Genomic DNA, 21742 nt, shown 5'->3' on the forward strand with positions numbered 1-21742 from the left:
CACAAACACATGCACTACTACTGCAGCTGAACATCTCTCTCTCTCTCTCTCTCTCTCTCTCTCTCTCTCTCTCATTGTCCTCAGATTGACTGGCCATTCTCAGCCTGTGATGGAGATGTTCTGTGGGGGGTTGCATGGTGTGGGAACCTAGTTGATGAATGAGTGTTTGGCATGCTTGCACAGATGCATGGCCTGCTCCAGTATGGCCCATGCGTGTGCGTGTGTGTTATTGTAGTAGTGGCTGATGCATGCATGTGTGTATATATATGAGTGTCCGTGCGTGCCTGTAGGAACACAATGCCCCGCTTGTGTTGCTATAGAATAGAGTTATGGCCTTTGTCCTATCAGCATTCTTGTGTTGCTATTGGCCTCGGAGCGCATGGCAGCTCCCGCGGGCTCGGGGACAATAACTCCCCCACCCTCCCCTCCTCTCGCTGGGAGTCACAATGCCCCTCTTTGGCAGCACCCATCACCCTGAGACAGACGCACCAAAACCGGGCTGCTATGGGTGTCACACAGCCAGCGGCACCCACAGGTCCTGGATCGGGTTGCACATGCACCTATTCATAAACCCATTATTTTGTTTGGACGCAGAGTTATTATCTGGATGCACCATTAAAACTTTTTTTTAAAAATGCTGGTATCACTTCCTGATAGGGCAGCATTCATAAAAGGTTTATAAACTGTAATCATTAATGTTTCATAGATCATTTACGCCTGATTTATAGATGAGTTACACAAGAACAACTTTTTGGGTTGCCAGCCTGGTTTCCTGGATGAGGTAATAACCAGATCCAGGAATCTTGAAAAATAAAAGATCAGACACATTAAGGGGACTGATGTTAATGAGTGAGCATCCAATAAAAATCTGGATGTAGGGAATTTAAAAGTGGTTTTATACAAGGGCCTGTCGGGAATTGGCAGATCCACTAAGTGCCATTAAAGTTGTGAAAAGTTATTTAAAATCTTTCAGTTTGAAGTCCGATCTGTCGACATTGCTCCAAAGGACTTTTCCTCCTCACGGTAACGTTATGTTTGTGCGCTGGATCATCAGCTTTGTCACAGTCACACCCAGTTGTCGCCTATGTGAGGGATTTAAAATCAAGAATTTTTCTTTCTTTCTTCGCAGTTTGCTCAGAGGAAGTGAGAGCTGGATAAGTGAGTCATGTGGTCGGTATTATCCCATCAGCTGTGATTCACTTAGAGGAAATAAGACGACTGAGGCCCTGGGAGCTCACACTCAACGTCCTTCAACTAAAAATATCCAGCTCTGTCCTCAGAAACCATCCACGCTCTTTGGCTTTACTTAATTGCACATGAGAACACACACACACACACACACACACACACACACACACACACACATGCATGCAGACACGTATCAGGAATGTTTTTCTACCTGCGCAGCATCAGAGCAAGCCAGAACAGGGAGGGCCATGTTGACATAGCACAGTGATTGAGACGCTACCGCTGATTATTACACAGCCATGCAAACAAGGACCTGATGTCATGGAGTCATTATGTACGAACCCACACGTCAACCTGACAACAGGCAGACAGTCAGGGGAGGGAACGCAGACCCCGACGCTCTTCAGAAAACAGATTAAACATCAGAAGCTGTCAGGTGGCCAACGGTAACATTCAGCCTCAAACGCCAGGCCTGGGAATCTGAAGAGGGGAGAGAGAAATTACAGGAGATGTGTTTGTTTACAGGCTGTGGAATAAAGCGTTTCCTCTGGCTTCACCGGCACCTGTGTTTTTCAACCCGCCACAAAACCAACACCGTATCCAGCTGCGATCACACCACCATGAAACCACCGGAATGGCTTCCTTTCACTGAAGTTATTAAGCTCTTCTCTATGAAAACAGACTGCAAAAAGCCACATGTTTCCATGTAAATGGATCAGAATAATAACAAATAACCATTTTAAAGACATTAGCACTTTATGATTTAGGGTTTAAACACAGACTGCACGGGGGACGATTGGTGTAACATCCTCTTTGCTTTGCAGGAACCTTCCAGGTAAACACGTCCATCTCTGCAATCAGATGCCACCGTTGATGAGCTTGTGCGTCTTGTTCGGTCATGCAAGATTTATTTATTCAAGACAAAACACTGTTGCTGCTGAACCTAAACATCAGACTGGGTACGTCCACCAGACATCCGCTGTTCAGACCTGCTGATGCGAGAGTTTGGCATTTTGTTTTCCTGTAAGAAAAAGATGCTGAGAGAGAATCGATACCACAGTAAATACGACGCTGCAAAGCCACCACCATTAAAGCCCATTTCATCGAATCTGTTTTCAGCTTTTCTGAACTGCTTTTCTTGTAAACAAAACCAAACTTGTTATTGTGTTCACAGTGTCTCTCTAGAACGTATCGCGTGCATCGCTGAAGTCTGAACAAACATGTTTACTACGTTTCTTGGCACATTTCTGCACACCATCTTTTCACCAGAGCCCGCGTCCTTGCGGAATATGAACAAAACAATACGGCCCACTTGTAAAAACACTGTCCCATAGAGCCGGCGGCGCCTTTAACTGAGTGGAAATGTCAGAGGTCTGGTTATAAGCTGCTTGGTTTGGTGCTGAGGGGAAGGAGGTTCGGTTTTCATCTGCGTTTGTTTGTTTTTTTGGCAGGATTAGGCAAAGATTACAGGATGGAGTTCCGCAAAAGAATTTGCTGGAAAGATGTGGTATGAGTCTGGAAGGAACCCAGTACATTCTGGTAGAATCCGGATCAGGGGGCGGATCTATTTTTTCCCACTTTCTTTAACATTGTCAGAGGGTGTTTTTCAACGTTTACTTGATTTCTCAGAATAATTTATTGATCTTGGTTTTAAAAGAAATGTGACATATTTAGGGGACTGATTGATGAGTGTGTGAAATGTGGTGCAGATCCACATAAAGATCTGGATCTAGTGAATTTATGTGGTTTCATAAGGGGATTGTTAGGCTTTGGCGGAGGTCTACTTTTGTTTTATTGCCTTCCCAGCTAATAAAAGAGTTCATAAGAAAAGTGGCATTGAAACTTGCAGTAAATCTGGCTTTGAAAAAACCCAAAACAACGAGCTGAAAGAAGCACCAAAGCAAGGTCGGCCTGCGAGGTCGACACGCGAATACGATATCTCACTACGAGCAGCACCTGAGGTCATTCTGATTCAGTGCTACAATGAAAAGCAGTAGTACAGTAACAGAAATATGTGCGTTTGAGTGAGCGAGCAGATGAAAAGAGGACACGAGGGAGGGTTAGCATGTGCGGACACGAAGGCGGGAAAAGGCCCCGGGGGCCATGGAGGCAGAGAAAAACATTAGGAGGTGATTCACAGGCATCGCATGGCACATCAACACATACCTCGTTCTCTAAGTCACTCACAAATGCCCCTTAATCTGTCTCACACAGGCCTGTGGTGCGTCGCCGTAAACACGCTCGCACAGAAACTCACACCTATTACCACACTCGGCCCCCCCGTTCACAAGGGGGGGGGGGTTAAGGGAGGCTTGTGGGGATCAGTTCCCCACTAATCAGTACATGAGAGGGATTCTTCACATGGTGCGTGTGTGGAGATGAAACGTCCTCCTGCAGGCAGCGTTTCATGAATGAAAGTCTGCTCCTCCCTTTGTTCTCTTTTAGAGATGTTTACCTAATGTGAAATTACTGTCATGTTTATATAGGGATTGATATAATGCTACAGGAGCCACACGCTATAATCACAACTGTGTTTCTTCTCCTGTTTAATGACTCTGATGGTTTTTTTGCACAATCGAAACATTTAACCTTTTAAATGTTTTTCCCTTTTGTTGTTGACGATGCTGGAGTTGAAACTTAACTCCACGCAGCCGACACACTTAAGAGTTGTTTTCTTATTTAAAAAAAAAAAAACCTCAGGCTGATAGGATCTACACAGTGAGTGCCACCAGCCCCCATTAACCAGCATGAAGCGCTACACGTGTATAACAAACCAGCACACAGGACTTTAAAATACCTAAACCTCAGGGACGCAGGGAAACAGTTAAGAGTTTCATGATCATATTACTAGAGATGGACGGCTGCAGATGGGGCGAGATGGAGGCAGAAAAATAAAGTAACTGCACTTAAAATATTCCACAGAGAGGTGGAAGTACACAAGGTATGAACTGTTTCGGCTGCTGCAATCATTACGAAATACTCACGTTGCTGAGGTCCAATAGGTTTAAACAAGGAGAACTTAGCAGGAGCATAATATAAGATAATTAGTCCCGCTCCAGGGAAATTTGATGTGTCACAGCAGCAAAGGGGACAAACATGCAATATAGACCCAGGGAAATAGACGTGATATTTACAGAGTGTAGGATTGCAGACATAAGATATTGAAATTCAGGATAAATACACATTTCCAGCGATTCCGGGATATCTACACAGTTTTATCAGTTAGAACAAACAACCAGCGGCTCCAGACTGTGTGAAAGAAGAGTGAGTTGGGAAAATATAGTGTGAATTGTCATCACTCTCTGAAACTAAACCTAGATGTTTATCTACACAGCTGTCGTGCTGGAGACAGAGTGTGGTGAGAACACCGCAGGTCACACTCACACACTGTGGGAAAGTGAAGACGTGTGATACGTGAGCAGAGCTGAAAATCATCATTAGGTTCTGAATTACTCAAAATCTGTCTTGAGCTTTATTTAGGTCACACGACCTGGGAAAATGTACAACATGAATCATGTCACGTATTAGAATAGGGCAAAGGGAAACGTGCTGGATGGATATTGAAGATTTATTGATTGATACGATGTCTTTTTCTTATGGAGTATTTCCTTGTTCCATGTTGCACAGAATGTAAACCGCAAATTTGTTATTTGTAATCCTGGGAGAGCATAAATAAAAATGTGTGTGGCTTTAAACCAAATCGTTTGATAGCTCAGCAGGGGTTTAATTATTACACTGCTGCGGATTCTAATTATTAATTTATAGTTCATATTAATAGGCTACTACTGTGATTTATGGTCTGGTTGTATTTGTGGTTATAAAGTCATCTGGGTAACACATGGGCGTGAATGGAGCAACACTTCCCTCTAGTGGTAAAAACAATACACTGCTTCTATTCTGTTGTCAGAGCGGAACAGTGATTTTGTCCAGTGTGTCTTTGGCTTAAATACATCTCATGAAAAGTGAATAATAACAACAATAATAATAATAATAATAATAATAATAATAATAATAATAATAATAATAATAATAATAATAATAATAATGGGACCTTTCTGCACAGGTACATTTATTGCCTCTTTATATTTTAGTGCCAAAACATATAAACAATTTAACAAACATTTTTATTTCTACAAGATGTTGTTTATTTTACTTGAAGGATGTGGTTGGTGTCTTCAAGACTAAAATCTAAACTTTGTGTTGGTCCCTTTAATCATTATGTTCTAATTTCTGAATCCCTGTGTGACATTCATCTTTATAAATGAGTATATATTTAAATTACAATAAAAGAAACAGCTGCTCACTGCGTGTTTTAGCAGATGTTGCTGAAGCAAGAATAAAATGTGAATTTGAGTCAATTTAAATTGTGAACCAAACACAACAGGAGCATGTTCTATTGACTTGTTAAATCTTAAAACAGATGAGAATTTATTTATTTTTCCTCAGGAATAAGATTACTACTATATTGATTATTGCTGTTAGATTATGATGAATTATTAGTTATTGAATCTATTATAAATGTTGTTTTTTAAGGGCTTGGTTGACAAGAAGAAATGTGTCATTACTAGTACTAGTGGTACTATGACTACTACTAGTACTAAACACAATAAACTACAACTTGAAGTTCTTCAACTGTCAGGAAAACTACACACATGATAAATCACTTGTGCAACATTCAAACTGAAATGTGTATAATAACGGAACAACACTGTTTTTGTATGAGATTTAAAAAAAAAAAAAGAAGCAGTTGGTAAACATCATCTCGTGATCAACAACAACAACAACAACAACTACGTCACGAATCGAGGACGCTCTCGAGCCCGCACCACGCGACAGGGACGGACAAGATGGCGATGAGTTCAGCACCGGAGGAGTTTCTGCCGTGAAGGAGCAGCGAGGTACGAGCGTTTCTTTCCTCTCCGGGGCTTCCCCCACTCGAGCGGAGCCGCGAATGTGACGCCGCGCTCGGTCTCATCTGAACTCGGCCTCGCCGGTTGTGGGTTTTCTTTTTAAATAGCAGACCCGAGCCCCGGCTCCGGGAGCTGAGCTGCGGCTGCCGCAACCAACTTGGACGGATTATCGCTTGTTAGCCCTGGCTAATGCTAACTAGCATGCTAGGCTAACGCTAGCTAGGGCTCCCTAATCTCTTTCATAAATATAATTTAACCAGCAGGGTTAGCATTAGCAGCGCGTGTTTGCACGTTCGTGCTCCGCTTGCGATTTAAACAATGTCCGACCTTTGATTTATTGTGTTTTAATACATAAATTAACATTTTTCCCTGTGTTTGATTTCAGTATTTGTGTATAGCAGAGTTAGCATTCGGCTAGCGAGGCTTAGCTGTGGAGAGGGGTCTTTAAAGTTGAGGGGATTCGACCGACCTGACCTCGTGTCCTCGTCCCGCGGGTTGTGGGAAGGTTAAAATGTCGCTGTTGTGTTGTGTTGTTGTGTCTGACGGACTCGCGGTGAGTGTGAAGTTGTGTAGCGGACACACACCGGAGCTCCTGCAGTCACAAGGACGAAGCAGGCAACGCGCGCTAAGCTGCTGATCAAACTTCAGAGACATGAGAAACTCTGTGTTTTCACCGTTTCCTCCATTAAACCCGCTTCCCTCTGCAAATCAAAACACTGGCACTTTCCCTAAAGACACGTGTAAAGGTCACTGTATTTAATACTGTGGGTACTTCTACTACTACTACTACCTTCATGTACCTGAATACACCCTCAGGATGTGAAGCCTCCTGAGGGTTCAGCCCTTAAAGGAGTCCATGATCTCAGAAGGACATGTGGTCAGTTACCGCCTCAGCAGGTCTGTGCTGGATCCCTGACAGCACTGTGATTTTATTTATATCACCTTGGCTGCAAACAAACACACACACACACTCCAATCTGATCAACACTCATTGAATCAACACGCCCATGCCTGCAGTCTAACTGGTAAACAGTGTTTCACCTGAACTCACTGTTGCTGTTTACACATATTTAAAGATGTTAAAGGATGATTCAACTGTTCTCATAGAAGATTATTAAGGTCAGAGACGTGTTTCCTTGTCTTCACCCGTCTTTCCAGTGTCTTCATCATTTCCCCCGAACTCATTTCCTGTCTTGTCATTTCCCTCCCCTTTACTTTCCCTTCTTTCTCAAAGCCCAATTCATGCTTTTGTGTCAAAGCGACGCCGTAGTCTACGCAGAGACGTGTAACCTACGCAGATGCAGATGTGCACCTCCCCAAATATGTAACATACGAGTCGAGGCGACGAATACCGCAATCGCTGTGATTGGTTCGCTTGGAAGAGTCGCATTACCGGCAGACTCGCCGCAACTTTTGATTTTAGTTGTAGGAACGAACGCGGACGACGTCTTTCTTTTCTGCGTGGCAGCTCTTTAAGAAAAAGTAAATGCTCTTCAACATCTATCAGCTCCAACTCCCACACGATCCGCTCATTAACATTCGCCATTGTTCTGACGTAAACAGACGCCAGAGAAGTTGTAAGTAAGCTGGACCAGAAACCGGAAGAATCACTCGCATTTCTGCAGTAAATCAGCCTTTACTTCACAAAATATAGGTAGTGCTGTACCCAGACAATAGACCTGGCACTCAGCAAGCTCGGTCTCCCTTTTGTAGGATAATTTTACTTCTTTGGCCTCAGTGGGGGGGTGCTGATAGGCCTCGGCCCCTCTTAAGGATCCCCACTTTGTCCGCACAGGCACATCAACCCCCGAGGATGTGAAAAGGAGGCAGGAGAGATTGCCTGGAGAGATAGAGAGGGACAGGTTGTGGGTCGAGCTTAGTTGTTGTAACATCTGTCAAGAGGTTATGTTTTTGTATTTCACAGATCTTGATGAAAACAATCAGGCGTATTAAGGGGACTGATATTCACGAGTGTGTGTAATTGGGTGCAGATCCACATAAAAATCCAGACGAGATTGAAATGTGGTTTCATAAAGGGACTGTGGGGCCTTGGCGGAGGAATGCGTTTGTCTTGTCTGAGGTTTTCACGCCCAGGTTCAACAGTCCATGTTAACTTAAACACCTTTCTGCTTCTGAGTGGAAGTGTCTGGCAACACTCACCACAGTCATGTTTAGTTTATTTAACGCTGGCACAAGTTACTCTTGGGGAATATTAAGACGTGCTGGCTACGTGGCAGTTTGCCACAGTTTATTCGGCCTCATAAAAACAGCCGTTACAGGTCAGATGTCGTTAATAGTGTTATGGTGTTTTAATGTGTTTCAAGGAAAAGAGCAGGATGTTGATTTGATATAAAATACACACAATGTGCTTCTCCTCGCATGTATGTTTGGCTTGTAGGGGGAAGTATTTCAAACAGGAGCAAAGCATCTTTAAATCGACCATGCACTGTTTGAGATTTCAGTTTCTCGTTACCTGCCTTTCTTATTCCATCTGGTCATTTTGAATAATCACGTCTCTCTCCCCTCTAGACACCACGATGCCCTGGGAGGCTCCCGTTTCTCAGCTCACCATGGTGATATGAGGCCAGTGTGAAACGTTGACCCGCTCACACAGACTCGCACACAGACGGTCAGTTATTGACTGACGCAGCCAGTCGGCAGGCAGGCGTGTGTAATGGACAGGTGTAAGCATGTGGGTCGGCTGCGGCTGGCCCCGGACCACTCCATCCTCAACCCTCAGAAGTGGCACTGCGTCGACTGCAACACCACCGAGTCTATATGGGCCTGCCTGGGCTGTGCTCATGTGGCGTGCGGCCGCTACATCGAGGAACACGCGCTGCAGCACTTCCAGCAGCAGCGCCACCCGTTGGCTATGGAGGTTAATGAACTTTACGTTTTTTGCTACTTGTGTGACGACTATGTGCTGAACGACAACGCTACCGGAGACCTCAAGCTGCTTCGTAGTACGCTCAGTGCCATCCAGAGCCAGCGCTATGAGGTTACTACACGCAGTGGGCGCACCCTCCGCTCGGCTAGCGCTGCCCCTGATGCCCTCATGCCATGCGGTGCCCGCGAGCTGCAGCTGAAGGACGAGGATAGGATGTTTACTGCCCTCTGGCACCGGCGCCGGGCGCTTATGGGACGTGTCTTTCGCTTCTGGTTTGGACTGACTGAATGTGGACAGAAGAGGGAGGAGGAAGAGAGGAAGAGGGAGGAGGAGGAGGATCAGAAAAGGGAAGCACGGGAGAGGAGGCGAGCTGTAAAGAGACAGCTACAGGAGGAGCTGGAGAATGCTCCTCTGAGAAAGAGTCGCCGTTTACGTCGGAAGAGCCAGAGAGTTGCAGATGCGGCGGTCACAACGGCATCTCGGAGGGAAATCAACAAGGTGAAAACCCCTACGTCCCCAACCTCCACCCGCAGGCCACGGACTCAAAGCCCAAGTACTGCTACCCCCAAAAAAGCTAGACAGACAAAAAAGGTCCCACCACCTCCAAGGCTCCGGAGCCATTCTTCTGCCGCCAAATCTAAGCCCAAAACAACCTCAGCGACCCCCCGTGCTGCCCAAACACCTGTTCGCCGCAAGCAAAGTACCAAACAGGGAGGCTCACCCTTTAAACGGCGTCCCACAGTCACTCCGGGAGTGACAGGCTTGAGGAATTTAGGCAACACTTGTTATATGAACTCCATCCTGCAGGTGCTAAGTCACCTGCACGTCTTCAGGGAGTGCTTTCTGCGCCTGGACCTGACCCAGGCTCTGGAGCTACTGGCAACTGCCGTCCACGGCCAACTGGCAGGGAAGTCTTTCTCCGACTCAGCCCTGTCCCAGAGGAAGGGGCTTCAGACCAGCTCCGGCTCTGGGGCAGGACTGAGCGGTGGAGCGTCACGCGCCCGCAGCATGGAGCTGATACAACCCAAAGAGCCGAGCTCGAAGCACATCTCTCTCTGCCATGAGCTGCACACCTTGTTCCAGGTCATGTGGTCGGGCAAGTGGGCGCTGGTGTCACCGTTCGCCATGCTCCACTCGGTGTGGCAGCTGATTCCAGCGTTCAGGGGCTACGCTCAGCAGGACGCTCAGGAGTTCCTGTGCGAGCTGCTGGACAAGGTGCAGCACGAGCTGGAAAGCACCGGTAAGCACACGACCACCGCGGGAGTTCCGCAGAAACGACTCATCAAGCAGGTGCTCAGCGTCGTCAACACCATCTTTCACGGCCAGCTCCTCAGCCAGGTACGACACACACACACACACCTGTCATCACTTTAATTTCACAACCACAGAGTAACTGAGCAGTCATCATGTGACTCATGTTACAATCACCCACACACACTGGTGTGATTGATTCAACAGTCATCACATGCCCTGACTCATCTGTTTCAGTAATTCATTAATCTGAGTAATTTAACCTTGATGGAGTTGATTACAACTGAATATCTGTGAAAAGTGAAAGTGAAGGTTAAACTTCCAACACTGACGAGTCTTTAAAGTATTATAAGTAAATCAATAAAGCTCCACTTCTTTTTCTCATAGAATAAGCAACAGCTTCTTTTAATGTGCCAAACGTGTCACTGACTCCTGGTCGTACACTTACAGGATTGGCTGATTTAAGTTGATACCATTTTGACGCATGGACACGAATCTGTATCATCTTAGGTTCTGTCAAAGTTCAGCATCGTTTCAGGTCATTGATAGAAAAGGTTGTGGGGGAACGTGGGGAGTTGGTGTGAGGACGAGAGATTAGTGATTACTTGTCGAGGCTGAGCACACACTGCGACACCTGCTCGTGCTCAATAAAGAGGCTGTGTGTCTGGGTGGCATCGCTGCACTGTGGCCGTTAACTGCAGCTCGGATTCAGGCTGCACCTCACGTGTGTCAGTTGGTGTTATGTAGGAAAATAAAGCAGCTCATACTTTATTTTTTATAGTTTAGAGACAAGAAACCGCTCAGAGGACGACGAAGACAAATATTAAAATGATCTGCACAGTGCATTTCCATCCCCTGAGACCCACTCGTCTTTTTGTTTTCCTCACTCTGACATGCAGGTCACATGCCTGGCGTGCGACCATCGCTCCAACACGGTGGAGCCGTTCTGGGATCTGTCTCTGGAGTTCCCTGAGCGGTATCACAGTAATAGCAGGGAGTCAGCCGCGCAGGCTTCGTGCCATTTGACCGAGATGCTGGCCAAGTTCACAGAGACCGAAGCGCTGGAGGGAAACATCTACGCTTGTGACCAGTGTAACTGTGAGTTGAATAATGTTTACACACACACACACACACACACACACACACACACACACACACACACACACACACACACACACACTTTATCTCAGATGTTTCACACAGATCTACAACAAAGATATTAGTGTGAGATAAATGGAAAAGAGAAACAAAGAGTTAAGCCACAAAGATCCCAGATTGTTTGAGTGAAGCACATCATGGTTACTGGGAGGACTTGGAACTTTTATTGTTAATAATTGTGGTTTAATGTCATAAAGTTAATCGACAACTCACCTGATGCAGTTTTTTTACGTTTCAATGGGCTTTTCGCACTCAGACAATAGAGTTAGTAGATACTACATCTATGGAGAGAGAGACGTAGACGTGCACCTCAGAGCTGGTTGGTTATTGCAGTTATATGGTTGTGTGTCTACACAGTTGCCCCACGTTCTTTATCTTTACTGGTGCTGTCATAAAGCAGGAAGTGTGGAAATAATGAAACTGTGTCACAACCCTGCTCAAGGCTGGACAGAGTAGGAAAGACCACACATGGCCGAGGGCAGCCCGAGTCTTCAGGCACTTACTGATGGGGGAGTTTATTCACTGGAAACCAGTGGGTCCACACATTCCCAGCTATGTTGTTACCCACAGATGTGATCATATAGCTCCACCCACTTTCACTGCCCCTTTTGAGGGAGTTGCAATAACTGCACCCAAGGCCCTTTTTCCACTGGTGAATAAACCCACTAACATCTGGCTTCTCTCTGCCATGGGAATGGATTCAATAAGCAGTCACTCCGGGGTCTAGTGACTCTGCAGCAGACACAGGTTTCCATCAGCTGCTATTGGCACTGACGGAAATGAGACACCTCAGTGTTTGGTGCTGTACAAATACAAAGAGATCCTACTTGTGATGGGAAAGGAGTTTTAAAAGGATCAGCGTGTATCTGCTTATTTTGGTGTAAAGGACAAAAAAGATTACCAACGAATGCTGAGGGGAGAAAACTCCAGGACTAGAACATTAAACTTAAAGACCAAACCCATGTAGGACACTTCCCAGATGCAGTTTGGAAAACACAAAGCAACGGCGAATTAATACAAACATCCAACTTCATCTTACCTGAATCACTGATTTGATCCCAGACAACACGAGTTTGAACTAATTGAAATGTAGACATCAAATTAAAACACTGTGGGAGACGTGAATGAGAGAGACCAGGTGACGTGAATCTGCCTGACGACCAAACTCCTCCAATCAGAGGCCAGCTCAGAGAGGCTCGTCACACTGAACTTAACACACATTGATCTTATGCATGGAGCACCCCATAATATGCAGAAGAGGCCGAGTGGTGTGGAATATTGTATGTCTTTTATTTATATATATATATATTTATATATAACTCGCTCGTCTTGTTTGCAGCTGCTCGCCGGCGGACCTCCTCCAAACCCGTCATCCTGACCGACGCACAGAAACAGCTGATGGTCCACAAACTGCCTCAGGTCCTGCGGCTGCACCTCAAACGCTTCAGGTGAGACCACGATACTTCACAGTAAAGTTTCTTGGTTTGCCCACAATTCGTATTGAAGTGTTTCTAGATTGTATATTAAAAAGGTTTTCTCCTGATTGTTGTGATACACATTAATAAAACTAATATCTTCTATTGACTCTAACCTCTCTGTCTTGTAATTGGTCGTCAGGTGGTCTGGGCGGAACCACCGGGAGAAGATCGGAGTCCACGTCAGCTTCGACCAGCTTCTGGACATGGAGCCGTACTGCTGCCTCGAGCCCTTGCCCAGAGGGGCGGCCTGTTCCAGTCCCAGCAGCCCGAGCTCCCCCGGCTCGCCGCGCCCCAAGCACTTCCTCTACGAACTCTCCGCTGTGGCTATGCATCATGGGAAGGGCTTCGGCTCAGGCCACTACACGGCCTACTGCTACAACACAGCAGGTGGTGAGTGCAAACACAGCTGTGGGCTTTTAGAGGCCTCTAATGGTTGAGGATTCATTCGCTGCTTGATTCACATACTAATTTGTCTCCCTCGACTCCTCCTCAGGCTTCTGGGTTCACTGTAATGACTCTAAGATGAACGTGTGTTCGGTGGAGGAGGTCTGCCGAGCTCAGGCCTACATCCTCTTCTACACACAGCGAGTAACTCAGGACAAAGACCGGCCGCTATAGGACCACGACCCCCTGAACCTCCTCCTCCTCCTCCTCCTCGTCGCCGCCTCCTCAGCGAGACGACACCAGCACAGCCCCACCTATCGCTCTTTCTCTCTTCCCTCTCTTTCTTTGGGCATTTCATATCCCGGGAGGATGGGTCTTTTTTAGTCTATTTTTCTAAAGGAAAAAGAAAAGAGAGGAAGAACTCCTTTTTTAAAACCTGGTTCTGCTTTGTGAACTTCTTGTATATGGTGTTTATATGTAGGTATTTTTAAAACAAACGAGAAAAAGGTGGTGATGTTTTGTGTACAGTTGAATTTTTTATTATAAATAAGAGTATCAGCCAAGATGTGTCTCGGTAGCAGCTGACAGATTCTGACTACACACGCGTACACGTGTCCTCTGCAGGTTGTACAGGTGGATCCACGTGTCGGCCTCCCTGCGGCGGGGGCTTGTTGATTGTAAATTCTGTTTGTTTGTTTGAATCAAGTGAAATGTTCCTCAGTCACTTTAGATAGTCAACACAGAACTGGATGTCGGCTGTAAAACGTCACTCGCTCGCTAGAAAATGGCCGCCCTGTTTCTCACAGACGTAAACGTGGTTTTTTCCTGCCTGAAATGCACTAATCACGGCAGAACAGGTCGTTAGAACTCCGACTTCTTGATATTAGTTAAAAGATCTGTGCACGTGCGGGAGAGGAAGTTTATTTCTCACTCTGAAGTTCACCTGGGTCTGTCAGGAAACACTGCAGACCCGAAGCCAAAGCCTTGAGGGGGATGTTTGGAAAAACCTCCCAGCGTTTCCCAAACGGTTCCTCTTTTTTTTTTTTTGTAACGGAGAAAAAGAAAAGTCTCCAAGAGGACGATTTTGGGCTCAATGCTGCCACCTCTCTGCTCCAGAATGTAATTGTCTTCGGAGTCTGAACCAACCACACAGAAACGAGCGTTCTTTAAAAGTGCCCTTTTGTCAAAAAGCTGATATTTTTATAGTTCATATCAAGGCAGTGACGTGGAATGTGCACGGCTGCCGTCCCACGCAAACCAGCATCTAGATAATGAATGTATTTTTATACGCAATCCTTCTCAGAGGTTTTCTAGAAAAGAGGCCATGGACTGTTTTTAAAGTTTTTATACAAACGCTATGAATTCACCAGCAGCAGATTTCACTGTTCTCCAGGAAGTGGGTGTGTGTGTACTGTACGTGTTTGGTAAAACATCCTGATTCATCATGAATTCAGGATGTGATATTTATCTCCGTATTGGAGAAAAAATCTCCACCTCAATCGTGTTCCCTCAGGATTTGTGTCAGAGGGAAATTCAAAGCACACTTCATGTTTTTATTTACCGTCTTTATCATCGTGACACATTGTATTTTTTTGGTTACTACTCCATGGATTTGTGTGTGTGTAAATTTATGGAAGTTATACTATGCAAATTGTTACCTCAATTTTTTTTCTAGAGAAAATTACCTCAATAAATGAGAATATTTTTTCATTTTTCTACATAAGATGAAGGTTGTGTGTCTCTTTCCTCTTATTTCAAACAGGAAGCTTGTCAGTTACATTTTAATTATACATCCAAAACATTGTCATGAGATGTTGATCTGTGTTGTCGACATCAGGAGACGACGGCACGTTATGAGCAAAAAATTACTTTAATCATCTTTTCTTTCTTACAAAAAACATTTTCAGGGATTTCAAACTGAAGCTCTTTTAAACCGGGGGAACACACAGTGGCAGCAGCCAGTTTATAGATATTTTACAAATATCAAAGGAAACAATGACTCGAGGGCCAGAGTGTTCCCGCCCCCCCTCCCCCCCACCGGGTAGCGACAGAAGCCAAACATACAGCTGCAGATGCACGGTGCCTGTGTGAGGATGTGTTCAGAGCTACAGCACCGCCAGCTTTGCATTAGCAATCATCTGTTCGCAGGTTTTCTTCTTTAAACAAAAACCAGAAGCTTTTGTGCTTAAATTTAAGTCAAGCACTGAAGGACTGGAGCCTTGGAAACAGAAAATAAAAGAGAGTGAGGGGTTTACAGGGTCCCGACCTCACTGTGTGATGAACACTGGTGTGACACTGAATTCAGTGGCAACATTTTTAACTGTTTGACAGTTTAAAACTATTTTCAAAGATCTCATTGAAGGAACTTACAACTCTGCTTCCAACAAACACGTGCAGGCTTCTTCATTATTTATTTTGTTTTAGCTGTGGTTGATTATAGAAAACTCAGAAAAGCCAGTCAGTCTCGTTCTCGAGCTGTGAGTGGTGCATTGTGGGTAGAATACATTTGGCGTCAGTCACTGCTGCTCTGACTCGACCACTTCCTGCGTTACAAGCTCTTTTTCTGCCGTCTCTCTGGAGGAGAAGATGCTAACAGGGTCGTGGAGGTGTGAGGAGGCGGGGAGGGAGTCTGGTGGCGGTGTCGTCGTTGCAGGGGTTGGGGGGGGTGTCAGTAGTCGTCTCCCCGGCTCACCACCTCCTTGCAGGTGGGCCTGAGCAGGATGGTGTGCTCGAACTGAGCGGTGTAGCAGCCCTTGGTGTCGCAGAGCGGGGGGTAGGGGTCCACGATGCCCAGGTCGCACAGGTTCTTCAGCGCCATCAGGTACTTGCTCTCGCCCAGGCGGTCCAGCCAGCGCCGGCAGAACGCCAGCGTGCCGAAGTGCTCGTTGATCACGTTGAGCAGGTGCTTCGCTCTGGGCAGCCTGGAGAGGGAGGAGGCATCACAACACAGTCCATGTATTCACACTGACACTGAGGGATTGTGGGTAAAATCCAGCAAATCAGAAAATCCTTTACCTGATGGGGACGTGGCCAACGTCAAAGTTTTTCATGTAGTGGGAGCACTCCATGTCGTCGTGGACCACACCTTTACCTGTGCTGCCAAATGTCTCTATGGCATAAACCTCTCCTTCCTGCACGGGGAAAACACACGTGATCAACAACAGGGTCACAGAAAACATCTTTCACGTGTTAAATACATCAACCCACAGAGTTTTTATTTGGGGGCTGACAGGAAAAAAACTCTGGAGCAACAGACTTTGACATTTGTATTCTTATGTTCAGTCCAGAGTCCAGTGGAGGTCTGAAGAACTCACCTCCATTCTCGTTGCTTCTCCTCCTTTAACGATGGGCACTGTCTTTCCAGCGTGTATTCTGTACTGACCGATTGAATGACCGTTCAGGTTTCGGATCGGCTTCACTGCAAAAACAAAAGATCCAATAAAGTTTAGTATGAATTGATATATAAATGCATAAAATAATAGTTTTTCATCTTCCAGCACTTGAAAAGTTTCCACTGGTGGAATATGGAAACTGTATCTAAAGTGTATGTTCCAGTTGTGATCTGTGTTTTCAGATGAGAACGCACCTTGATATGTTTTGCCATCAAGCTCGACCTCGTACGACTCCATCACCTCTTGAATCGCCTCTCCGACGTCACACAGACGCACGTCGATGCCGGCGTTCTGCAACAGGAACAGACAGGAACAGACATTAAGCTTCATGATCAGCACAGACCAAACCAGTGAGGTGTGTCAGTGTGTGTGTGTGTTAGAGTCTTACTTTGATTCCAGTATTGGTGGCGTCTTTCACAGCCTCCAGCAGCTTGTCATACTTTGGGTTAAATGTAACAGTGAAGGCACAGTCAATGATTCGCCCTGCAGAGGAAAAAGAACGATGCTTTAGTCGACGTAGTTTCCTGGTAAAAACCCAGAGATAAAACACACTCTGCAGAACTCACACGAAAAACAATGACTGTATTATGAAGGATCGTCTAATGTTTGAGAGCAGAACATTAATTACTGTTTGCTGCCAATCTTCAAAACATCCATTATGGATACAGAGCGGGAACTGAACCCATCGATTTTCAGCATCAGCACAAAATGCGACTGAGGCAGCACTTCATACGAGCCGTACCGTTGATGTGCGTGCCGAAGTCGATCTTGCAGACGTCGTCGTACTGCAGGACGGTGGTGTCTCCGGCGTTGGGAGTGTAGTGGGCAGCACAATGGTTCAGGGAGCAGCCGGTGGGGAAGGCCAGGCCGGCGTCCAGCCTGTTCTCCTTGATCAGCTTACGAGAACAGTCCTCCAACCGCTCGCTGGAGAAGACACATGAAGAGTTAATCACACGGAAAGAAAATACTGTTCTGCAGAAGAAGACTGGTCTCGAAACGACAGCAAACACTGTGGTGTTGTTCGGAGAGATGCCTGAAGCCGCTCACTCCCACTCTTCAGCCTCTACTCTCACGTTTACGATCACAAGTGAACAGAAGTAGTAAAGGCCTCCTCACCAGATTTCGATCATGGTCATGCCGGGTTTGAGGAAGCTGCGGACGTGTTGGCGGACCTGTCTGTGGGCCTCGGCCGCCTGTCTGAAGTCATTCCACACCTCCTCGTTGGCTTTGTCCAGCACCCGCTTCTCTTCGCTGGTCGTACGCCACGCTGCACTGCGACTGGGAGACAAACACAACGACAGCGGGCTTTGTTATTATTATTATGGACCTCACGGCTGCTATATTAGAGAAGCAGCCATTACACATGGAAAACTGATGGTTTGGGAAAATCAGCCGGGGAAAGTAAACAAGTTAACGCTGCCGGCTGGGACTTGTTTTTCTACTCGACAACAAAGCTCCTGACTCATGAGGTCATGAAAACCAGGGTCGATGAGTTCACCTGCACAGGAGCATGTTTGAATATTTAAACACTGTTGCAAGTCAATCATTCTAATATAAAAACCTGTTTGATGAGAACAAATAAACCAGCTTCTTCTCAGAAATACAAAATACTCGCTAGTTACTTATCAAATGCTCTAAAAGTTAAATTTTACATTGAATTGTTTTAAAGACTTTAGTAGCACTGGAGACAAGATGTGACACGTTCAGGCTGTTTCCATTAACTTCTAATACTTAAATGTGATAACACAAACTTTATGTCTATGTACTATGTGTGTGTGTGTGTGTGTTGTTCTTACCCGTCCTGTAAAGTCGGGTATTCACACTCCTGTCCCATGGGGAACGTCCCGTTGGGGTATAAATCACAGATCGGTACTGACGGGGGATCAGTCTGAGTTTTGGCTGGAAAAAAAGAGGCAAGAGCAAAAAGTGAGCTCTCACACTGAGGGTTTGAAACCACATATTTAGCAACAAAGTGAAATTTAAATCAACTCACGTCCTTTCTTCTTCTTTTTCTTCTTCTTCTTTTTCCCTGCAGAGTTTTCGCCATCGTCTCCATCTGTGCGAGTAAAGACACAGTTTTTACACCGAACTAAAAGACGTCATGTTTACACGTGATGTGTCGTCAGGTGTTTCTGACAGTCACCTTCTTCGCCATCCTCCTCCTTCTCTTTGTCTTCTATCGCCTGCTTCTCAAGCTGCTTGCTCACGTCGGTGACGCCATCCGCCTCCGCTTCAGCTACTGCAACGAGATCGGCAACGACGAGAACATGAACACGGTTCAGTCGGAAAATATGATCACAGCAGCTTGGAATGAATGAAGAAAAAGACTAAACACTTTACTTTTGACAGAGTATTCGCTCGTTTAGAGATTATCTGACACCAGAGGACTTTTTCCAAGATGTGAACTCTTTACACTTTACTGTGTGGAAATCACTGGGATCATTTGGGATGTAACTGAGGCCAAGGAGTTCAAAGCGGTGTCAGTAAATACGTAAACAAGTGTGTTTACATAAGAAGCTTTAAAGCAACTTATATAAGTAAGTAAGTAAGTATATATAAGAGCAACCGTGCTAAACATAAAGTTGTTAGCAGTTCCATGTGACGTGATTAACACAACTAGGACTTTTATAAAAGACACAACACATACAAACTGTATTTGTGTCTGAGCTGATAACTGATCTGATTAAGGCCAATATGATACCGATCCAGCAGGTCGACTGGGTGTGTCCTGCAGAGACGTGAAACCCTGCAGCGGTCACATTAATCGCTCCCGACTAATTAAGGAGATAAAACGGAGTAAACAGAGGAGTTCTAAGAAAAATAAGCTGAAGTTGGAGCGCTGTGCATTAAAACCTGTGAAAACAAAGCGATCTTTGTTTGCATGATGTTGTTTAAAATCGATTTAAAAGAAAAACCACGACAGCTACAAAGCATTTAGTCTTTTTTGCAGCAGAAAGCAAACGTCTCTGTCCTCTGGCTGATCACGTCGTTTCCTTGAGTTGACATCATAACGTTTCATACGCCCGGGATAATTTCATTAACGTTAAATGTGGAGCGTAGTAATTTGTTCATGTTTCTATTTTCGGATATCTTCGGACACAATACGTTTTAAGTGCTAATTTAGATAAATACAACGTGTCCAGTTCTGTTTTTTTTTGTATTTATTTATAACACAATTCCAGTACTTTAATCATTTATTATGGTTTATTGACAGTAATAAACGTTTAGCTGAGCTTGTATAGACTTTAGAGATAAGAAATGACATCACACAGTAAAAACAGCAACACAGACACCGACGGGGGATTTAAACTGCAGAAACTGGTGAAGCGTGTTTCTGAAAAGAATCAACAACACGGTTGAGTCATCTGCGCTCACGACCTCCCACTTCCCCATCGTGTGTTATTGATGTAATTCTGATTAATGCTACTTCAGGTGTTCATTAGATATAATTCATCTGTTTCTGAAGGTGTGAGATTATCAGGGTGTGGTTTTAATTCCCTCTCACTGAGCAATAAACTGGTCTCAATCCAAACCAGGAACATGTTACTGTCTTTAAATGTCTTTTAATGGCAGATCGTGTAAATTCAGTGTGTTCTTGTGATTTATCTGCAGAATTAATCTTCTCTTCTTACATCACGACTCTGGCAAAAAAGGCAGAATTACGAAACAGGGAAACTGGGCTCAGCTTCGCGTCAGCGTGAGAAACAGCAGCGACGGAGCGAAGCAGGTTTCACGTCAACAAGATGATGTCTCCACCGGAAGTCCGCGGTGAGAGACTCTGGGTTCACCCCGAGGTAAATGTCACTGCTGCCGGACGCGGACGTGACCACAGCCCGGTGAGTTTCATGAGGCCCGACACACACCGAGCAACCCGCATGGCTACTGAGCTCATGGGTCAAGGCAGACCTGTGACAGCACAACTTCCGGCTGGACCTTCACATTAAAATTGGAGCCAATTAACCAATATCAGACTAAATCTTAACCTGCGAGTCGCATCTATTATAGTATAACAATTATAGTGTGGGGGGGGGGGGGGTACTTTCAAGTTTCCCTTGTGTAAAATCTTTAATGAAAAAAACACTTTAATTTCAACTGACGACAAAATCTCTATATTTTAGAAAGATTTAGACTGATTCAATAAGCAACAAATTTGAAATAATTGTTTCAACGTATTAGTATTTTATTTCAAGTTGTTAATTGTATTAACAGCGAAATGTCTTGTTAATTAAATAAAATAGTTTATGGATTATATTACTAACAGCTCAGGGACTTATCACCATCTTCAGAATATAAATTAAATAGTTAAAGGATGATCCAATTCTTATTGTCATGTAGGATAATAATCCAAGTTGTGGTTTTTAGTGCAATTTTATTAATCTCAATTACTTATTATAATTAGGTTCAACTTTTGTTTAGAGTTATTGTCACACGACATTATTTTAAAAGTAAAATAATTTAATATAGAATTTTTCTTTTAACAGAAAGTGCAAAGCTACAAAGTAGTTTAGTTGTCATGTCAGATGTTAATAATATTGTCTTGGTTACTAGTTTACTTCTTGACTTAGTAACTAGTAATATCTTATCTATCTTAACTATGACAACAGGTTATGTTTTATGCGGTGGAAGAATAAAAAGTATCAATATGACACAATAAGAGTAAATTAACTCCATCAAATTAATTCTTCCAAAAGTCTTGGACGTTTATTTTGAAGTCCCCCTCCCGTGGTTTCCTGTGCGCAGCCCAGTTAGCTTGTTAGCATGTTAGCTTGCTAGCAGCCTCACCTGTCGCCGCGGACTTGTTCTTCTTCTTCTTTCTCCTCCTCTTCTTCGCGGTCTCCTCCACCGGGTCGGTCTCCTCCTTGTCCTCCGCCTCTCCGTTCAGCTCCGGTACCGGCACCGGGCTCTGCTCCGGAACCGGGACCTGCTCCGGTACCGGGGGGACCGGGACCTGGACCGGGCTCTGCTCCGCTTGCACGTCCGCCATGATCGCAGGCGCTGCTGGAAAAGGAAGCGCAAAGGATTGTGGGAGTGCTGTGCATGGTGCTGCCTTCAGGCATGGTCGGAAGTTTAAAAATTGTTTTCAAAAATCTTTTG

At 45.0% G+C, this 21742-nt stretch overlaps 2 protein-coding genes across 2 annotated transcripts; one reads left to right on the top strand and one right to left on the bottom strand.

The window, feature by feature from the left end:
- Positions 1 to 5935: 5935 nt before the first annotated feature.
- On the top strand, positions 5936 to 15287 carry usp44 (ubiquitin specific peptidase 44). Its single transcript, XM_034577923.1, has 6 exons — positions 5936 to 6086; positions 8628 to 10323; positions 11136 to 11334; positions 12734 to 12842; positions 13012 to 13262; positions 13366 to 15287. Exons 2-6 carry the CDS (start codon positions 8773 to 8775, stop codon positions 13488 to 13490), a joined length of 2235 nt encoding a protein of 744 aa, XP_034433814.1. The 5' UTR covers positions 5936 to 6086; positions 8628 to 8772; the 3' UTR covers positions 13491 to 15287.
- Positions 14568 to 21662, bottom strand: LOC117757136 (methionine aminopeptidase 2-like). Its single transcript, XM_034577967.1, has 11 exons — positions 21431 to 21662; positions 18792 to 18887; positions 18642 to 18704; positions 18445 to 18547; positions 17765 to 17926; positions 17391 to 17572; positions 17037 to 17131; positions 16843 to 16939; positions 16571 to 16674; positions 16272 to 16387; positions 14568 to 16177 (listed from the first exon to the last, which is right to left on the bottom strand). Exons 1-11 carry the CDS (start codon positions 21630 to 21632, stop codon positions 15925 to 15927), a joined length of 1473 nt encoding a protein of 490 aa, XP_034433858.1. The 5' UTR covers positions 21633 to 21662; the 3' UTR covers positions 14568 to 15924.
- Positions 21663 to 21742: the final 80 nt, after the last annotated feature.

The sequence above is a fragment of the Hippoglossus hippoglossus genome, chromosome 23 (assembly GCF_009819705.1).
Source record: "Hippoglossus hippoglossus isolate fHipHip1 chromosome 23, fHipHip1.pri, whole genome shotgun sequence".
NCBI classification, from domain to species: domain Eukaryota; kingdom Metazoa; phylum Chordata; class Actinopteri; order Pleuronectiformes; family Pleuronectidae; genus Hippoglossus; species Hippoglossus hippoglossus.